This window comes from Carassius auratus, chromosome 20, assembly GCF_003368295.1.
Source record: "Carassius auratus strain Wakin chromosome 20, ASM336829v1, whole genome shotgun sequence".
Classification (NCBI taxonomy): domain Eukaryota; kingdom Metazoa; phylum Chordata; class Actinopteri; order Cypriniformes; family Cyprinidae; genus Carassius; species Carassius auratus.
The window spans coordinates 7,460,967-7,481,194 of record NC_039262.1 but is presented as its reverse complement, the minus strand read 5'-3'; the positions used below and the strand labels follow the sequence as shown (position 1 = coordinate 7,481,194).

Here is a 20,228-nt window from a genome sequence, read left to right as displayed (position 1 = left end):
TTAAGAATAGACCTCACTTAATTTTGATAATTTCTCGGAAAAGAGAAGTTATTATCTTGCCTATAATGGCTTGGCAGTGCTGAAGTGTGCAGCATCCTGTTAAGTAATTACATATTTACTGCCGCTGGATTACGTTGCATGTTGTGTAAATCTGTGTGGTCGGAGTATGTTGTTGTCGTCTTTAATATAGATGTATATAGATCTAGTCTTGTTACATAACAGCAGTATATTTAGTATTGCTACTTCTAATATGAACTTTTCTTGTTGCTAGATAGTTTTCAAATATATATCTTAACTGTATTTCAAAGTTGACATACCCAATTTTTAAGCTTCGTTGTGGATATCCTCACACCTAGAGAATAGCATCATGGTTTTTTCCCACATCCCACACGCAGAAGCAGATGTTTGTGTGTGTTTATCATCACGTCTTGTCTGTGGTGCATGTGCGGGGTAGCATGTTTTCACGGGGATGCTGACTTGTACTCCGTGACTTAGAAGCTTTGTGGTTTTTGGCAGGGAACTTCTGAAAGATCACCCCTTCTTCTACGTGCCAGAGGTAATTGACGAGCTCAGCAGCCAGCATGTCCTCACCACTGAACTGGTGCCTGGATTTCCCTTGGATCAGGCTGATGGACTTTCACAAGAGTTGAAAAATGAGGTATTCACTGTTGCTGGTAAAATTGTTTCAATGAATGAAATGAAAAGAAACGGCACTATTGCATCTACCAGGGAATCTGCAGGATATTTAAGGCTTCACATACCTGCACAAATAAAATTAATACCATGTGAGAGGATTAGGGCAGTGTCTATGGTAACATATATTAAACTATAAAATGAATGAATAAATAAAATATCTGATTTACAGTTCAGATACAGGTTTCTTGAAAACGAAATTTTCACATTCCAGTCTTTAGAATATTTTTTAAAGAAAAGGGATGAATAAATTGTATCAATTATTATATTCATTTAAAATGTATAAATGCATCTTACTACCATAAATGTTTGAATTTTTAGAAGACACAGCTTCTTGTCAATCCACCAGTTCACATTTAATGTGTTTGCTTCATAAAAACATGGGTCAAATTTGCATTGGTTTGAAAAAAAAAACTAACATTAAACCATTTCTTGATTCTTGTCTTTCCGTCCTCAAATTTAAGAACTTTCAAATTTATAATTACAACTTTTCTTGTACCATTTAAGACTTTTATGGCTTAAATTTGCTACATCTAAATGTAAAACTTAAGGACTCAAAGAAAACATGTATGTTCAGACCATCCACAAACATTCAAAACATTTGTAATTGGATAATGAGTTGGTTGCCATCCTTATTGGACTGAGAAATATTTCAGTTTACTTTCTAGTACTTTCAGTTCTCCTACTGTTAATAACAGTAATTAACATCATTATTTTTTAGCAAGTTATATAAGCATATTAAAATGTTGTTGTTTCAGGCCATGTCATATTCTATGGTGCTTGAGTCACATGGTCTCAAACGTGGCCTGTATGGAAGCCAGTGAGCCTCCTGAAGCATTATCGCCACCTGATGGTGGAAATGTGTTATTGCATTAGTAGGGCAAAGCGTAAACAAGGTTATATCCATACCAAAAAAAAGGTTAATGAATGAAGTTTAAAATAAATAAACTGCATTGACCAAATCGTGAATAGAAGTAATGATGCACACTGACATAAATGAAGGCAATTAATGTGATTGATTTTTTTAACAGACCACACAACTATGATTTAAATGCTCATTATTTATGTAGTATGTAAACATTGCATTAAAACATTGATTTGTTTTGAGTTGGAACTGATTTATAATTTTATACTAAGTGCTACATAAAGCCTAAATATTGTGGTTTTAAAGCACTTTAGTGCATGTGTAGTAACCATACTTTTTTTATTTTTGCACAGATCTGCGAGAACATCCTGTTCCTGTGTCTGAGAGAGCTGTTCGAGTTCAGATACATGCAGACGGATCCCAACTGGTCTAATTTCTTTTATGATCCACAAACCCACAGGGTAAGAGAGAACACCACTATGACCTTTCCAAGTTGTTAACTCTATCAGATTAGACCCACAAGGCTGAATTTAGACTTTAAACCTGCTTGAATATAAGAGTTTTGAGGAATTAAACATTTGTTTCGGCCACAAGATAATTCCCATACTTTCACTTGTTTTGACTATCATTCTAAAAGGTAGAAAGTATTAGTAAAGAATAGGTGGCTTGTCATACCTTTTTACTGGTGTTGCAAATATTTACACTATTATTATTAAAAAGCGTTTTTGTTGTTGCTGTTTTTACCTTTTTTTATTATTAATACTTCTATTTGCCAACCATGCATTAAATTGTCCAAAACGAGTAGCAAAGACATTTATAATGTTACAAAAGATTTCTATTTAAATTAGTGTTATGATGTTGTAGTTGTTGTTGTTATAGATAAAAAGAATAATTATAATATGAAATATTTGAGCAGCAGATCCTATCAGAATGATTTCTGAAGGAGCGTAAATACTGAAGCCTGGAGTAATAAGTACTATAAAATTCAGCTTTACAATCAGAGGGGTTTAGTTATATACTTAAATATATTAAATACAAATTAGAATTTTAAATGATAATATTTAACATTGTTACTTTTGATTTCAATCTTCAAAATGTTACATTTATACCATTTTTGTTTTGTAATATTTATCATTTTATATGCCATTTATTTACTAAACTTTATTAAACATTTATTCTAACATCCTACCCAACCCCACAGTGTCTATGTATTGATTTTATTGTATTTGAGTATTTTGTACAGTCATTTGAAAAGGAAGTGTATTGTTTTGGCTTCGTCACTTGGTATAATCGAGCTGTTCTTCAATCCACAGGTTGCTTTGCTGGACTTTGGTGCAACAAGAGGGTTTGAGGAGAGTTTCACTGATCTTTATATTGAAGTAAGACACAAAAATTTTACGATTTAAAAAGTTAACTATTTAAATATTTTATTTCTTTAACCGATTGCATCTTCCTCTTTAAAACAGATCATCCAGGCTGCAGCAAATGGTAATCGAGAAGAAGTGCTGAAGCGATCCATAGACATGAAGTTCTTGACTGGTTATGAGTCAAAGGTACTAATATACCAGATATTTTTGTTGTAAGCTGCACATGTGACAAATAAGGGGTGTTAACACAAGCTCTCCTCCTCATCCAGGCCATGGTAAATGCCCATGTGGATGCTGTGATGATCCTGGGTGAGGCTTTTGCCTCTGAGGAGCCATTTGATTTCGGGGCGCAGAGCACCACAGAGCGCATCCACAACCTCATCCCCGTCATGCTGAAACAGCGCCTCATCCCTCCACCAGAAGAAACCTACTCTCTGCACCGCAAAATGGGCGGCTCCTTCCTCATCTGCTCCCGGCTGAATGCTAAGCTAAGCTGCAAAAATATGTTTGACAAGGCCTACAGCAATTACTGGAGCAACAAGAAAAAAGGACCAAGCCAGTGACAGATGGGGCTTGTCAAACAGGAGAAACTCGGATAAGCACAACATGCCCTGGCCAATCACTCGAATGTAAACAAATGGCACTTTTGTCTCGACTGACCCCACCGTACCATCACACATTGTTTTTGGCTGTTGTTTTTCCTTTTGAGTGTTTTAATGGGAAATAATATCCATGATTGATCCATGGTTGTGTGGTGCAAAGATTGCTATTCAAACAGATCTATCTATGTGCCTGCCGAAATTCCTATTGGTTACTCATCAGGTGTGGTGATTGGCTGTAGAACGTTTCATAACCAAGCCAGTTTTTTTCCAGGTTGCTGGAATACATTTTGTGAGGACCGTCTCCCTAAATCAGTATATTAACTCTTATGTTTATTGTATGAGAAAGCATTCAAATGTGTGTTTTTCTTCTTTCTTTTTTTTTTTGGTTTGTGATTTGTGAATATTACGCACAATATTGGTAAAAGTATGAAAAAGGGAAGGCTCTGAATGAAAAGATCAGAAGTCAGGGCAGGTTTTGGTATCAGTGTGTAGGTTGACTATAAGCTTGCTTGCTTTAGCCTGTTGAACCACCACAACTTCTTTGTCATAATGCATTTTAAAAAGCTAGGATATTAATAATGATGGCATGAGGTATCACTTCTCTGATGTTTGAGATGTACAGGAATTTAAATGTGCCTACATGAAGGTGAGAATATGAGGACGCATTATGGTTTGAGCATTGATGGAAAAGGTGTTCTTCTAATGTTCCTGCTATTGGCTTTCTTATTAAAATATTGTGATAAAATTATCTGAATATTAAATTTTTGGAATCAACACCCCAGTCTTAAATGTTTATTGGCAGGCTTGTTGTTTTTGTCTACTCATATGAAAAAACATTTTCAACTATTAACAGTGAAAGCATTTGAAGCAAGAACATTTACATGTACCGGTTTAAGACAGATTGAAGTTTTCTCATTGCTTTTTCATTTGCTGGACACTGAAGAAGACCATGACGTGAATCATGAAAGAGCACATTAACATGTTCCACAATATTCACACGAGAAGATGCATTTAAGCTGGGACACACGTAGTCAGGGTTGAAGGTATGGTGCATTATCACCAGTACTGCTGGGTAATTATCTGTAGAGACCGATGAAAAATATAATAATAATTTTACATTAAAATTTGAATTTTAATTGTCAAGATACAAGTGCAAGAAGGACTAAACCCATGAAATTACCATTTGCAGACTAGTCCTATAACTTACAGGAAACCTGTATTAAACTGGCTACATTTCTATCAAATACAATATTCCGATATAATATGGAAACTAGTTAAGCACTGTTTTAATAAGTGATTACCTGGAATTTTCTTCAGTGCTTCTTCGGCATCAATTCCAGCTCGTGATGTCACAGGACTGAAGGCCAGTATCAACTGACAATCCGATAATTCACTCTCTTTAACTCCCTTGAGCTGGGCAAGAATTTGCTTGTCCGTTCCCAAGGTTCGACCACAAAAGAATGGATGCACTCTGACTGTAGGCTCTGCATAGGAAAAATATATAAGGAGGGTGGGTATGAAACATATACATTTTAAAAACCATAATAGAAGCATTTGCACTAGTGCTATCAAGACTCCAGAAACCCACTTTATATTTTAATAATAAAAAAAATATTTTAAATCTCTTAAAGCAAAGTTTGCAAAAATGTGGTTTTGAGCAACTGGGTGATACTCTTGGGAGTAATGAGATTTTTTACTTTTACACACCAAAAGAGGGAATCTGTATTGTTGGAGGGTTCATATTTGTTGGGAATGAGCTTGAAAATGTTCTCCTGCTTGATGTTCCCTCTTTATCCCAGTCTTCTTTTCTAGCATATGCCTCAGTGAAACCGTTCAAGACCTCAATGTATGGTTTCAGTGATGCCTGTGCTGCTTTGAGCTGATCCTCCATTTGTCTAAACGCACAAAGGGACTCCTTCAAAACATCCTGTACAGCAGCATCATCTAGGAAAAAGTCATAAGGCCGCTATGAAACCTCTCTTTAACAAAGACAACTCCACTTGTTCTCTGCTACAACTGAAAAATGGTAGATCTGTAGGTCATGAGTAACTCACTGTTTTGGTGCATTAAACGTGTCAGTGCAGCAGCCAATGTGTCTGGGCCATGTTGAAGTGAATCCTTTCAGGAATCAAATAATAAATAATTACAGATGAGTCATAAGCTACTCACTTATCTGTAAACATAAAAATAATTGGAGCATGTACATATGGACACAGTTTACTTCATTTACATTGAATTTGGTTTCTGTAACATGACATTTTAGTGTTAAATATATAAAATGACCCCAAAAGGTCATAATTAATATCGTATTAAGAATTATTTTAATAATAAATATTTGCACACCTGCTGATTGTCAAATGTTAGTGCAACTCTTCATCGTTAAAGTGATGAACTACACCTGTGCGAACTTCGGTTTGGGGCAAATGGCCACAAACATGCATCCAAAATTGTGTTTGGTACTATTTGGTTGTTTAAAAAAGGCCATAAAGTTGGAAATTATTTTTTAAGTTTCATTTCACTAGCATATTGACCAAAGACATTACCTTCACTGTGTCTGTGATGAGTGTCATAATTGTCCTTCTGAGCTGAAAGTTCCTAAGACCAGGAAAAAGCTCATTCAGATCCTCTTTTGTCAAAGTAAGGATTTGAGGATCATCAATGCCTGCATCTAGAAACAGGTGGACATGATGGAGCAGGTCACATTGCAAAGCTTACTTTTATACAGTTTTTTAAATATATATTTGTCTTGGGGTGTATTAAATAAATGGCATTAGAAACATTATCAGGTGACATACATACCATCTAGGACAAAAGACTGAGAGAGTGCATGGATTTGTTGTCGAAGAGCTCTAAGGTTACCCTTCTTGAAAATATAGAAATAGAGATTAAAATTTGTTAAAATTTAACCCTGACACGATCACCCTTTATATATAGACTTCCTTGCCAGCACATACCATAACATCTGAAGCAAAAATATTGTATTTTATACAATTAAAATCAGTTTGTAAAGAAAAGTTTTTACATGTTTGCTAATTGTACCTTTTCATTTGTGGACCTCCATGTGTTTGGATTTAACAACGCTAATCCTCCGGAAAACCAAGAAGACCCTGTGCTGCTCATTTCTAGTATATTGAAACCGAAAGTTGATGTTGCTAAAACTAAAATGGTTCAGTTCTGTACGCACACTGACTCCGGTTCAGTCACGGCGTCTCAACCTCAGCAAGGAGTAAAAACAGAGGCGTGTCAAAATCTGATCTAGGACCTGCAGTCTCCAGCGATAGGTTGTTTTAGCGTGAAGACCCGCCCCCTTTTGGTGTGTTGTGGGAAGAGCGTTTTCTCATTGGCTGGTGGAAAATAGGGGCGTATTATGTATGAAAGGATCTCGGCGAGAGGACGGTAATGTTATAGCTACTCTTGACTGTTTTGTGAGCATTAAGTGTTAAATATGCCTTTCTAAATTTAAAGTTTAGGGTATATCGATGTAATACGGATTGTATGACAGTGTCGTCCAGCGGCATAGGATTTATGTGACGTAGTGCCGTCATGCCTTATTCTTTCTTAGCTGGGAATATTGGTGGGCAGTGATGGTGGCAGTGGTCTTGAAGACTACACTTATGCACTGCAATAAAGGAGCATGTAGGGCTGCAGGCAGCTTCTGTGTGCAAATGCAGGCTTAGTCCATGCATTCAGATGTGTTTTATTCTTCAAATGCTTAGCCTTAGTGCAACCAGTATCTGCTTGAGGGACACTGAATTAATGAAATTCCACAAAGCATATTACCTATATGTAACTGTTATTTATTTGTTTTTGATTATGATAAAATAAAGATCTAATATAGATAGCAGTGGATCCCCACCCATGCTTCTCTGTATCTAGCATTGATTTGTGTGGAATAGGATCATGGATCAGACCCAGGATTACATGTCTGCCACATGTGTACCCAGCAAGAGGAAAATGTCAAAACCAAAACTAAACCCCCAAACACCAGGTAATTCTGTATTAATCTAAGATTTATTCAATTCTAAACTTTGTAAACCCTATATGGTTTATTGTGATGTGGTTGCATCCCCAGAACATGATCACATGTAGTCTGAAATGAATTAAATCTACATTATGATCTATTAAATATGTATGAGTTCACATATGAGTTGATTGCATCCTTAACAGTTGATGTCATGAAAGATTTGGGAAGAGAAGCTGAAAATAGTGGAATGAAACCATCCAAAGTAAGTCCAAGCATCCTCACCATAAGTTATGCATCAATATGCCAATGTATATATAGAATATATTTAGGTAATTAGTCAAATTAAACAGGAGACCATCAAAACTAATATTGTTACTGCATTTCTGTTACTGAATTTTAGAAAGAAAAGACAAGCTCTCAGAAAATAAAGAAAACTTACACCAGAAAAAAGTGAGTTTTGCCAACAATAAATCTGTGCAAACTGCATTGTAAAAATTTTAATCATTTAGTTTGATCTCAGATTCAGAGTCATTTGAAACATGTTTGCCCATTCAGTAGTAATGTATTGCACCATATACTGAATCAATAATGGTGTCGAAACGTCATGTCTTAAGGTACCATGATCTCCAGCCTGTGGTTATGAGACCTACAGAAGATTCAGACCATGGGTCGTCTTGCAGTTCAATTATTACATCCAGTCTGGTCAATGGTTCGGAAAGCCAATATATGAACCACACCAGTGAAATGATGGGAAAAACTGATGGATCCAGTTCAAACACATTAATAGAGACAGGTAAGTCCAGACTTAAATATAAATAGATAAACTGATATATGGCATTTTAAATAATGTCCAAAAGTTGCACACGTTTTTATGCTACAGGTTTAAAGCTAAAGAAGAAGCACAAGATTGAGGAAACTGACCAGCCCTCGTTAAAAAAGTACATAGAGGAAGTAAAGCAATCCGGTATGCAGTTCTTGTTTTTCTTCTTTAATTCATGATACAACATGAATAGTGCAGACCACATCTTTTTTGTTTAACAGTACCTGTTATAGTTCCCGTTGCTCAGTTCACTCAGAAGAATCAGATAACTGACAGCACGCAGGAGCAGAAATCATCTCTGCACACTAAGAAGGAGTCACCTGTTTATCCGCCAGGTAAATGAGACAGTGGCTAAATGAAAACAGCACAGACATACTGTATATTTTAAGTAGTCATAAAATATATATTGTGGTTCTTTACAGGAAGTCAGGAGGAAAAATGGCAGCTTCAGATTTTGGCAAAGGGCAGAGTAAGCTGCCCAAAATGCAAAAGTGTTGGAAGAAAGACAGTGGATGGGTTAAAGAAGCACCTGGAAACATGCAAGCTAGTACGTTCATTTAGCAAAGTTTGTGAAAACAGAGATATAGCAAATTTTTTAGCACTGAATTCTGCATCTGATTTTGTATTTGTTCTATGTGTAGAATTCTTTTACATGTCCACACTGTGAAAAACAACTGAAAACTTCAACAGGAATGAAGTACCACCTCATGGCTGACCATAACAACTTGGTTAGGTTTTTTTTTTTCTAAACTGGTAGTGACATTGACAGAGAAAATTATGGTATTGACACTAAAATTATTTTCTTGTTTGTTTTTTCAGCCCATTCCAGATACAGGGAATGACCTAGTTGACCAAGCCGTAAAGGAGAAATTACGCAAAGTATTAAAAAGGATGGGCAAATTAAAATGTTCAAAAGAGGTGTAGTCATTTATCTGTATTGAATTAAATTCAGTTTAAAAGGCTTTAGAGGTCAGCACATAAAAACTGGAAAAAAAAATATTAGTAATAAACAAGAAAATTAAAATAATCCACTGCAGTTAAATTTCAGTCAGTTCGATTTTTGAAAAAGCAATGAATACTTTTATTCAGCAAAGAGGCATTAAATAATCCTGCGAAAAAAGTTTCCACAAAAATAATAAGCAGAACTCTTTTCAACATTCATAACAATGAGAAATGTTTCTTGAGCGCAAGTCAGCATATTTAAAAATTAACTATTGGAAGATCATGTGAGTTTTTTTTTAACTATTAATATTTCACAATAAAACAATAAATAAATGATGATAGAAAAAGTTTAAACAATGACTGTATAGCATTGTGGATTTTTTAAATGATTTAAGTGCTGAATATTTTGTTTTAGGGTTGCACTGGAAGTTTCACTAGTATAATGGGTTATGTGTACCACATGAAGAAATGCGGCAAAGAGGCGTCAGAGCTGGAGAAGCTCTTATTGAACTGCAAACACTGTGGAAAAGCATATCGTTCCAGAGCGGGCCTGGAGTACCATGTCAAGAACGAACACACTCCGGTGAGTCCCCCTCTCCATTATTCAAAAAGCATTTACCAAAATGTCATTCAGGCTGTTGATGTTTTCATGCTTATCTGTTGTTGCAGATGACCCAAGAAAGAGAAGTAGAGGAGCTGAAGACACAGAAAGAGCCCGTCCCAGAGCGGACACAGAGTGGTCGGACCAAGCGCTTGTCGGCGCAGGTCGCCGTGTTCCACCTGAGGGAGATCGCCAGTGAGGAGCTGCTGAAAGAATGGCCCAAAAGGAAAGTGCAGCGTGACCTGGTGCCAGACGACAGGAAGGTGTATATGTCAAACTATGCTAACATGTTGTAAATGACTCAGAACCTGTGTGAACCTTTTTTTGGTTAGGCAGCATCAGCTTTGTTTGTTTTGCACACTTTCAAGGATTCACTAAAAGGTTTAATTTCACTTTTTGAGAGCTATGAAGGAAGAATCAATCTCGTGTTCATTTGTATAAGCATTCATGGTATTTTTGTGTCTATGTAGCTGAAGTATTCTCGTCCAGGTTTGCCGGCCTTCAGTCAGGAGACTCTACGGAAGTGGAAGAATGAAGTCAAGCTGCATAAAAAAGTGCAGTGTCCAAACAAGGTGTGAATATCATGCATAAACCGATATTATTCCAGGTGTTTTTACCATTGTGTTTGAATTTAAAGGACCATTTATTAGTTTTTTGTGCATGTTTTGCATGGATTTTGGGATTGTGCAGAATCAAAGATTTTCAGTGAATGAACGGTTTGCCGAACAAAATGTGTAATGATCATCTTTGTTGTCATATTAGGGATGTAACTGCTTCTATACCAGTGTATCTGGCCTAAAGGCTCATCTTGGGCTATGTACCTTGGTAAGGAATAAATTTCCTTTCAGACATGTTACACACAAAATATAGTCAAAACAGTACTAATGTGAAATATTACTGCAATTTAAAATAACTGTTTTCTTTTTACATACATTTTAAATACCGTATTTTCCGGACTATAAGTCGCACTTTTTTTCATAGTTTGGCTGGTCCTGCGACTTATAGTCAGGTGCGACTTATTTATCAAAATTAATTTGACATTAACCGAGAGAGAAATGAACCAAGAGAAATGAACCAATAGAAAACATTACCGTCTCCAGCCGCGAGAGGGCGCTCTATGCTGCCAGAGATGCTGCTCAGTGCTCCTGTAGTCTACACTGAAGACATAGAGCGCCCTCTCGCGGCTGTAGACGGTATTGTTTTCTCTTGGTTCTTGGTTCTAAATAAATGCGACTTATAGTCCAGTGCGACTTATATATGTTTTTTTTCCTTATCATGACGTACGGTAGTAATTTATTCCAGTCATGGCAAAGCTGAATTTTTAGCAGCCATTACTCCAGTCTTTATTGTCACATACACACTATCCTTTGGAAATCATTAATATACTGATTTGGTGCTTTGTAATTTGTCTGCTTAATATGAAAACTGTAATTTTTTTGAGTTCTTTAATAAATATGAATGTCTAAAGAGTACTATTTATTAGAAATAGAATCTTTTGTAAGGTTACGAATGTCTTAAAGGAACACTCCACCGTTTTTTGAAATAGGGCTTATTCACATTATTTCCTACATTTAGATATGTGGGCAAATGCATTTTTGTGTCAGTGCATGCATTGTTTTAGTTTGACTGGGTCGGCGTTAGCTTAGCTTAGCACAATGAATGGAATCCTTTGTTGCCAGCTAGCATGGCCTGAGTAAAAGTGATCAAAAAAATAAATAAAAAAAACCCACCTAATTACTTCTTGTGGCCTGCGTATTCACAACGAGTACAAATAGCGATCCAGATTAACACTAGGCGATTTCCTAGGCAGATATTGACTTGGGACTATATTATGGGGAAGCACAGGCGAAGCACTGCTGCTTAGGCGAAGCACTGCTACTTCGGCGCAGAGATATCACGCAACACATGAAAACATCAACTCTATGTGAATACAGGTATAATACGGGTCGATCTATACATGCGTCATGATTAAAATAATCACTTACTCTGTGGACAGCTGTCCATTTGGTCCATTCGGCGTGGGGCGTTTTTTCCAGTTCACTTTGTCACACCAGAAAAAAAAATCGAGTAACGTTACTGCAGAAGGGATCAGCGCCGTGAAATCCTCTGTAGATGTGACACAACTTCGGGCACGCTCATCTTGATCTGACGTGTTGAGCCTGGTCATCAATGGCAAAAACATGTCCCACTCTCTACAGCACAGACACTCTATTTCCGTCGTTTATAGATTGGCATATTCCCCCACATTCACACCACCAGTTCATGTTGCCTCTCATCCTCACGTCCTCAGGCTGTTGAGCGATCGCAACCTCCTCCTCCTGTCGTTCTATTTCCAAAGCACGCAGCTCGTCTTCTGTAAACTCTGGTTCAAATAGGTATGGTTCTGGTTCTTGACTGTCTGAGAAGTCACCCTCTTCGTCTCTCTCAAAATCAGCCATGTTCATCGCCATTCGTGTACTGTAAGGAAAATAGCCAGGCAGCTACTTTTCACGCCGGTATGTTGACGGAAGTCGTGGGATTTCATGTGTTGCGTGATATCTATGCGCCGAAGTAGCAGTGCTTCGCCTAAGCAGCAGTGCTTCGCCTGTGCTTCCCCATAATATAGTCCCAAGTCAATATCTGCCTAGGAAATCGCCTAGTGTTAATCTGGATCGCTATTTGTACTCGTTGTGAATATGCAGGCCACAAGAAGTAATTAGGTGGGTTTTTTTTATTTTTTTGATCACTTTTACTCAGGCCATGCTAGCTGGCAACAAAGGATTCCATTCATTGTGCTAAGCTAAGCTAACGCCGACCCAGTCAAACTAAAACAATGCATGCACTGACACAAAAATGCATTTGCCCACCTATCTAAATGTAGGAAATAATGTTAATAAGCCCTATTTCAAAAAACGGTGGAGTGTTCCTTTAACTGTCACCTTTGGTCAGTTTAATGCATCCTCGCAGACTAAAGAAAATTTTACTGACCCCAAATTGTTGAATGGTGTAGTGTAGTTAGACCAGAAAATAGTCATCTTTACAGTATAACTAAATAACTATTGCTTTGTCATTGGTACCTAAATCAGTAAGTTTCTATTGATTTTTCTTGTTTAATAAATAGTTATGAAAAGACGGTGAACCTTCTTTATTTTTCCCTGCAGGGTGAATTTGAGACTGGGAAATATAAATGTTTGATATGTAAGAAAGAATTCAACTCTGAAAGTGGAGTCAAGTATCACATTAATTCCATTCATTCTCAGGTAACACAATAAATGTTGATTTTATTTCATTTTCCGCTCTTTATATATTATAAGAAATGTGTCTTTTTATAATAAGTATTCTCATTGTCACCATTTTTCATAGGATTGGTTTGTTGTTCGGTCCAAATCTAAGAGTTCAAAGTTAGATAAACCGCACAGGACTGAGCCAAAGGAAGATTCCATGAAGAGTCCAGACCTTCCCTTAGCAAATCAAAACTGGCAGGATAGACAGATGTCTGAGGTGCCCACATCAAGTGGAGTGGAAACCCCTGGAAGAGTGGAAATAAAGAAGAAGGAGGGGCACAACAAACAGAAAGAGAAGAAAAGCAGGCAGGAGAAAGACTGCTATGAGTTCAGCGGCAGTGACAGTCCCAGCAGCGGCAGCAGTAGTGAGAGCTCCAGCAGCGAGTCAGAGACCGAGACCGAGGACCAAGCGGCACACAGACATGACAACTGGGCCCTCAGCAGGCCCTTCAAGAAGCAACCTAAAAGTGATTCATAAATCATTCTTTTTCCAAATATGGAGTTCTTCCAGTTTTCATCTCCAAAGATTAAAGAGAAACACATCCATTCAAAGGTTTAGGGTCAGTAAGATTAGTCTTTAGTATCACACGATTCTTCAGAAATCTTTCTAAAATGCTCATTTGGTGCTCAAGAAATCAACATTAAACACAGTGCTGCTTAATATTTTATTATATATTATATGTATTTACTTTTGAGAAGTTGAATGCATCCTTGTTGAATAATATTTTTATTTGTAGGATTGTTTGCTGAATTGTTTCACTTTTATTGACAAGAGGAACTGCGTATATTAAAAGGCTACATGCAATTCTTTTAAAATGTATTTGAAAGTAATATGACAATTTGACTTTATTATTATTTCATTTTAGGAATAAAGTATAAGCCATGTGTATTGAATGTAGTAGAGCATTATTTTTATTTTTCTGTAAGCATTGTCTCATGCTCTGTACCTGTAAGTTTCACAGTGGACCAGTGACCGGCTTTATTAAAGCAGTTGCATGCAACGATGTTCATGAATGCTGCTGTTTTTATTATTAGTATTATTATTTATTATTAATTGTGATTCTGACGCCACAGAAATTATACTCTGTATTAGTTTAATTGGCCTTTAGTGTAAAGGTACATAGTGCTTTAGCATAATTATTCCCGGATGTCAGGGAGAGAAATAGTGTTTGCTGAAATGCGTTTAAAAGCTGTTGTATTGATTTGAATTAAAATCCATGAAATGGAATTGTCTGTTGAGGTCTTTTCTAATTTATTTATTTATTTTTACATTTTAACACAAATTCGCATATATCTTTCTCCCAACAATACATTAAATTACACGTAAATATACATGCACACGAATGCACAACTTAGAAATAGACTAAATATGTACAATTAGTCCTCTTTACTGCTTTAATGTAAAAAAAAAAAAACGTTCAAAAAAATAAATGTTTATTATGTGCGCTTGTTTTTTTTTTATGTGTGTTCATCAATGTCAGTTTTGTGTACAGTATTTAATTCTAGTGGAATCCACGTCCGGATTTATCAGTACTAAATTAATATTAATAATGTTTAATTGATACTTTATTGATTTATTTTTAACGTTATGTTAAATAAGAATATTATATTATATATTTAGTTTTTACTTTAAACAAAAAATAAAAATACGAAAGAACATCGCACAATACACCTCCAAAAGGTTAACGATACACACACTAAGTTTGGTGTATTTAATTAAATTTTTTATGCGTAAGTTGTAACATTTAAAGAAAATCTAAGGAATAGTTTGTGTCTATCATTTGTGTAATGCATGTGACAAAGTGCTGTTCTCTGCTTGACCACATTGATGGCCCCTCGTGGTCAGGCGGGATTACGCACAGATTTAAAAGCCTCTCTGGCGGCAGTGATGATAGGGGGCGGTAGTGAGCACGCGAGGTCATAGGCGATCGTTAAAACATGGCGGCAAACTGATATGTCAACAATGCTTCTGCCGAGGAGTGTCGTGGATAATTAGCACATTTCTGTACAGCACAACTGAATATCAGCGTTTTCTTGTAAATAGGGATTGGACACATTGTATCTCTCTGGCATCTGACTGTGGTGAGTGTTTGATTGTGTCGAGTGAGTTGGATTCGAACCCGCGTGAATCTTCTGCTGTGCAGCTTGAAGGAAAGAGAGGACGAGCAACCTGAGCCACTGTTGAAACTTGTCGGTAAGGAGAAAAACCCCATGTCTTTCCTGTGCTTTCCCATGTAGCAACAAGTCTTTTGAGACTATTATAAAGTTCTATTTTAAAAGTGACTGAGACGGAAACGTCTGTCAACGCACAAACGTTATATATTTATAGTGAAAACCGTTTGATGTTGAGTGGAAGCTTTCTACAAAGTAATGTCCACTGCATTTATTTTGCAGCAGGTGATCTAAATATTGTTTTACATATTAGTAATCTCAAATTGCTTTAGGCAAGTCGCCTGTCATCGACTGTCATCGCTATTGTGCGCATGCGTGGATTTACTTTTGAATAATTCTGGTATCAATAACAGAGAAGTACTAACAAAACTGCACGATGAGGTGATAATACCTTGGGTTATGGATTTGTGTCGTTTGACTTTGTAGTATCGTGGAAACTTATATTATCTAGGAGAATTCATATATTTGTATGACTTTGTGTGTAAAATCAACATTATTCTGTACTTCTAGCTACTCTGTACTGACAGCAGTTCTTTGAAAGAACAGGAATTAATGGCAGCTGTTGCCCTAAAGTTGGGTGAGCAGAAAGGTGAAAAAATGGGTTTGCCAAGTGAAAATGACACGGATGACCAACCAGCACATATTAACCATGAGAGTAAAGAAGCGGCTCAGGATTCAGGTGAAGTTCTTGACGTACAGTGCTACATAAGTATCATTAAGATACTAATATAGTTTTGTACTTTTTACTAGTTTTTATTATTATTATTATTCATGTCCAGTCTTAAATATTCCTACATCATTTTTTGAAACTTTTTTTTATTATTGTGGCTTTCTTAGGACAAAAACCTAGCTCCAATGCTCCCTCAGGTATGGATCAGGAAAACCCACTTAATACAGAGGAAACCCAAAAGAAGCAAGGACCAAAGGCAAAGACTCCTGCCAAAAGGAGAAAAAAGGAGATCATTCCACAGACTCCACCACAACATGACAGTTCAGCAGTCTCGGATGCTTCTGAACTCACTTCTAGTGGTCGGCCAAAGAGGAGAGCTGCTAAAGTGTATGTTCTCCATCAGTATGCAATGTCCCAAAATCCATACTGCATGCAAAATGTACACATTCATTACCCTGGTCATTATAAAGCAGTCACATGCAAAAAAAAATATTTCATTGTTAACATATGTTTGGGGGACGTTAATATTATTTAGTTTCTAAATTACAATATTTATTTTATCTGCTGAAAGCAATGCAGTCCTGCAAGTTCTCTTTCTCCAGAATAACCAAGAGTCAGATAACATGTTCTAAGCAGGACTTGAACTTGAGTTGTTCCACACATCAGGCACCAATGTTACCATTGAGCTACTCACAAAGTGGCTTTTTTAAATAAAAAAAATTCAGAAGCAAAAACAGATGGCAATCTAAAACTCATAATCACTAAACAGTTTCTCATTTCAACACAAAAACCTACATCTTGTTGTTTATTAACCAAGTGCAATCCAGTTTCACGTGCTTGAAAAGATGCACTATTTTCACACAAGTAAAACAAGTTGCATTTTTTTTTTTTTTTTTGGTTGAGATGCTGTGCGCGCCTTAAGTATTTTCACTTTTACCCAGTTAAACTAAAAACTCATTATATTTCATTAGGTTTTGATTCATTCTGATCAGCTGCGAATTTGATAATGACGTTATTAATAATCCTACTTTCTTTATTAGTGCTTTAGATTACCTCCACAAGCTTGCCAAGGATCTTGGTGCTCCATCAGAATCTTCAATTAAAGAAAAGTCCAAGTCCGGTGAAGCGTGTGGCACTGACCAGAAAAAGAAAACCGCAAGGGGAAGGGGGACCAAAAGAAAAACTCCAGATTATGAAAGCGACCCGGATGATGATGAGGACTTTTCCCCAGGAAAAGATGAAGAGGCAGAGAGCGAAGATGAAGAAGATTCAGAGCCAGACGTCAGCTTGAACATAGAGCGCAGATTATCCAGACCATCTTGCAGGCCAACCAAAGGAAATTATGTGAGTAGTTTATAATCAGATTCTCATTTTACCTTTTGCACTGTTGGATGATTTTGACATTAATTTGTTTCGTTTCATTTTTTAATTGTGTTCTGCTCAACAGCATGGTCTTCTTCCAAATGGGTTGGCTAAAAATGTTATGGAGCCTGTTTGGAACTGTTTTAGCAGGACCAAAAAATTGTAAGCCTGGCCATCCACTTTTCAAAAGATGCTGTCTAATCGAACAGTTCATGGTATCTGTGTCACTTAATAATGCTTGTCCTTCTTTCACCAAATGCTCTTGCTAGCCGGGATGAAAACTTTTCCCCCTGGGTATTTCCAGAGTGGATTCCTTCTGCCAAAGATTGGCATTTCCTGTCTAAGAGGTATTAGTGTGGCTAAACACCACATCATATTAAACGAATCCAAGAAATCTTAATTTTAACAGTCATTTGTTTTTTTAATTAACAGTGAGGCTGAAAAATATTTACCCCAAGAGAAAGAATCTGCTTCATTTACCTTTACACGGGAAAGCATCCAGGGGCAGATCAACCTGCAAACGGTGAAGAGGTAAGATATCATTAGTCTAAGATAGAAAGGGATTCCCAAACTTTTATTTGTCAGAACCCTGTTGACCAAAAATATTTACTTAAAGTATTTACTGAAGGTTAATATTGGAATAATTTAACAACACATTTGGATGTTTGATATTAAAATTCATGGTTCCCTGCAGTTCACTATTTCAACAAATTAAATTATATATATATATATATATATATATATTTTTTTTTTTTTTTTTTTTTTTTTATTAATATTAATAAATAACAATAAATTAGCGTTTATATCTCAGTTTGGGAAAGACAACTTTTAGTTTAAGGCCATTGCAAAGGTTTTTTTTAAATGTTTTTAAAAGAAGTCTTTTATGCTCACCAAGGCTGCATGTATTTGATAAAAAATATACATTAAAAACAGTCATTTAATTATTATAATATTATAATACTATTCTTTTATCGTATATGAAATATTATAAATATATATTAAAATGTTAAATATTTTTTACTCCAGTATTTTTGTCACATGATCTTTCAGAAATCATTCTAATATGCTGATTTGTTGCTCAAGAAACTTTTCTTATTATTATCAGCATTGAAAACGACTGCACTGCATAATATTTTTGTGGAAACTGCTAAGTTTATTTGTTAAATATTTTGTCTTGCATGAATGGAAAGCTAAAAGAACATTTATTTTAAATGAAGATCTGAATAATGCATAAAAGTACTGACCCCAAACTTTTGAACAGCAGTGTATGTCTATGCATATGTAATAATTTATGCTTATCTGCAGGTTTGAATCATTGGCACCTCATCCTGAGCGCTGGGATGCTCTGTTCTTTGTGGGGGGTCCTGTTCGGTCCATGGAGTGGTGCCCGTGTCCTGATGGGGCGGCAAAAAGACAGTATGCCGCCATCTACTGCCACAAAGGCATGGATGATGAACACAAAATCAATAAGCTGCACACAGGTCCTGTCTTACTGCAGCTGTGGGACATCGGAGACCTTGAGTGCAAAAGCAGGTGACCCAGTTAAGACACTTACAGATCGGCTTTTAAAGGAAACGTTGGGTTTTACAATCAATTGTAAATTTTTCACTCACTTCAGGCCCTCAACTGCTCCTCATCTTGCATATGCTTTGGCGATAGATGATGGATGCATCTGGAATATAAGGTGGTGTCCTGCGGGAGTGTGGGAGCTGCCCTCTACCAGCAGAAAGGTTAGAAATGACGAACTAAGAGTATTCATAAGGATTTTTTATTAAACCACTGTACAAATGTTTCTTTTATAAGCACTGTACATTGGTTTAAATGTACTTCTTGTTTTCCTCAGGCTCCACAGATGCCTAGATTAGGTGTTCTAGCAGCAGCTTTCTCTAATGGAACCATTGGTGTCTACAGTCTTTCCACACCCAGAAGCCCTTGCAGCACACCATCGGATTAAAGGTGAGCAAATGATTAACTGCATAACCTGTGCTTTTTATTTCTTTAGTGGGGTTGTATATATTTTTGTTTAGTTTTTTTATGCTTTCAGGTCCACTTGAAATGGTTGTTCCAAAGACAGAGTTTAGTTTTTCATGACTATTTTCCACTCTCTCTGTCTCTGTCTCTGTCTCTGACACATGAGCCTGTTTTTTAGAACAGAGATGTCCAATTTTTCTGAAAAAGCTACCTTCTTGTAGAGTTTAGCTCCAATCCAAAACACACCTAAACCAGCTAATCAAGATGTTCAGGGTTATGTAATATTTACAAGCAGTGTGACAGAGCAAGGCTGGACCTGAAGTCTGTGAAAGGGTTGGAGATGCCTGCCCTGGTGGAATGTAAGTCACTCCTAATTCAGAAACTGTCAGTGAATTAATGTGCAATGTGTTGGTCCTTCCAGAAGAGGGCAGCACAAGACACAACTGCCTCAAGCCAAGTGCTATAATGCATTTTTCCCCATTACCACTAAACAAAAGCTAATCTGTCTTGTAGGATTATGATTTTTCACAAATATTGGAAAACATAGTTTAAATCAGAACACACTTTTTTCCCCCCAGAAATTGTTCAGAAGATTGAATAATTGCATTATTTATTTATTTATTTTATTTTATTTTATTAAGTATTACATAACAATGATTATTCATAATTATTTTACATTTATTAAAATAATAATAATACCAGTAGTAATACTCATTATTTTTTATTATTAAATGGAAAAATGAACTGGTCAAATTAAATGATTATAACAAGAACAATAATTAAAATTAAATCATTTAAAAATAATAAGAATAATTACAAATAATGGTTACAAACAATGATTAGTTAAAATGTTATGATTAGTACAAAAAATTAGTAATACAATAACTATTATTATTAATTAATAATTAATCAATAAAATAAAATCATTATAACAGC

General features: G+C 36.2%; 3 protein-coding genes and 1 pseudogene across 7 annotated transcripts in view; 3 read left to right on the top strand and 1 right to left on the bottom strand.

Annotated features, from left to right (window-relative positions):
- LOC113120744 (atypical kinase COQ8A, mitochondrial) overlaps positions 1-4,299 on the top strand; it is a 28,014-nt gene extending 23,715 nt beyond the window's left edge. For all 3 annotated transcript variants that reach the window (XM_026290759.1, XM_026290760.1, XM_026290762.1), the window contains 5 exons: positions 517-658; positions 1,912-2,019; positions 2,872-2,937; positions 3,025-3,111; positions 3,195-4,299. In XM_026290759.1, coding sequence (XP_026146544.1) covers positions 517-658; positions 1,912-2,019; positions 2,872-2,937; positions 3,025-3,111; positions 3,195-3,488 — 697 coding nt within the window. In that variant the 3' untranslated portion in view covers positions 3,489-4,299. The remainder of the gene's footprint in view (positions 1-516; positions 659-1,911; positions 2,020-2,871; positions 2,938-3,024; positions 3,112-3,194) is intronic.
- Positions 4,300-4,304: 5 nt separating this feature from the next.
- Positions 4,305-6,690, bottom strand: LOC113120745 (uncharacterized). 2 transcript variants are annotated; one of them, XM_026290763.1, is made up of 7 exons: positions 6,567-6,690; positions 6,327-6,390; positions 6,071-6,195; positions 5,582-5,645; positions 5,235-5,471; positions 4,829-5,011; positions 4,305-4,607 (listed from the first exon to the last, which is right to left on the bottom strand). In XM_026290763.1, exons 1-7 carry the CDS (start codon positions 6,645-6,647, stop codon positions 4,405-4,407), a joined length of 957 nt encoding a protein of 318 aa, XP_026146548.1. In that variant the 5' UTR covers positions 6,648-6,690; the 3' UTR covers positions 4,305-4,404. The 2 variants fall into 2 exon arrangements, with proteins under 2 accessions (XP_026146548.1, XP_026146549.1); XM_026290764.1 differs by having other exon boundaries at positions 6,327-6,387; positions 6,567-6,669.
- Positions 6,691-6,885: 195 nt separating this feature from the next.
- On the top strand, positions 6,886-13,741 carry LOC113120743 (zinc finger protein 512-like). 2 transcript variants are annotated; one of them, XM_026290758.1, is made up of 16 exons: positions 6,886-6,923; positions 7,355-7,515; positions 7,695-7,753; positions 7,892-7,941; positions 8,106-8,284; positions 8,372-8,455; positions 8,533-8,646; positions 8,734-8,858; positions 8,953-9,039; positions 9,131-9,229; positions 9,669-9,836; positions 9,923-10,117; positions 10,325-10,426; positions 10,617-10,679; positions 12,995-13,093; positions 13,197-13,741. In XM_026290758.1, the coding sequence occupies exons 2-16, from the start codon at positions 7,428-7,430 to the stop codon at positions 13,593-13,595; spliced, it is 1,911 nt and encodes a 636-aa protein (XP_026146543.1). In that variant the 5' UTR covers positions 6,886-6,923; positions 7,355-7,427; the 3' UTR covers positions 13,596-13,741. The 2 variants fall into 2 exon arrangements, with proteins under 2 accessions (XP_026146543.1, XP_026146542.1); XM_026290757.1 differs by having other exon boundaries at positions 6,893-6,923; positions 7,424-7,515.
- Positions 13,742-15,024: 1,283 nt separating this feature from the next.
- Positions 15,025-20,228, top strand: part of LOC113037904 (general transcription factor 3C polypeptide 2-like) — an 8,224-nt pseudogene continuing 3,020 nt past the window's right edge.

Bases quoted from the DNA above. Each gene is read 5' to 3' on its own strand.
- LOC113120745 (XM_026290763.1), bottom strand. From the start codon at position 6,647: ATGAGCAGCACAGGGTCTTCTTGGTTTTCCGGAGGATTAGCGTTGTTA. The intron at 6,196-6,326 runs GTATGTATGTCA...ACCTGTTTCTAG, and splicing joins TCAGTCTTTTGTCCTAGATG to ATGCAGGCATTGATGATCCT. The intron at 4,608-4,828 runs GTAATCACTTAT...CGGTCTCTACAG, and splicing joins AGCACTGAAGAAAATTCCAG to ATAATTACCCAGCAGTACTG.
- LOC113120743 (XM_026290757.1), top strand. From the start codon at position 6,895: ATGTATGAAAGGATCTCGGCGAGAGGACG. The intron at 6,924-7,423 runs GTAATGTTATAG...TGTGTGGAATAG, and splicing joins AGGATCTCGGCGAGAGGACG to GATCATGGATCAGACCCAGG. The intron at 10,680-12,994 runs GTAAGGAATAAA...TTTTCCCTGCAG, and splicing joins ATCTTGGGCTATGTACCTTG to GGTGAATTTGAGACTGGGAA.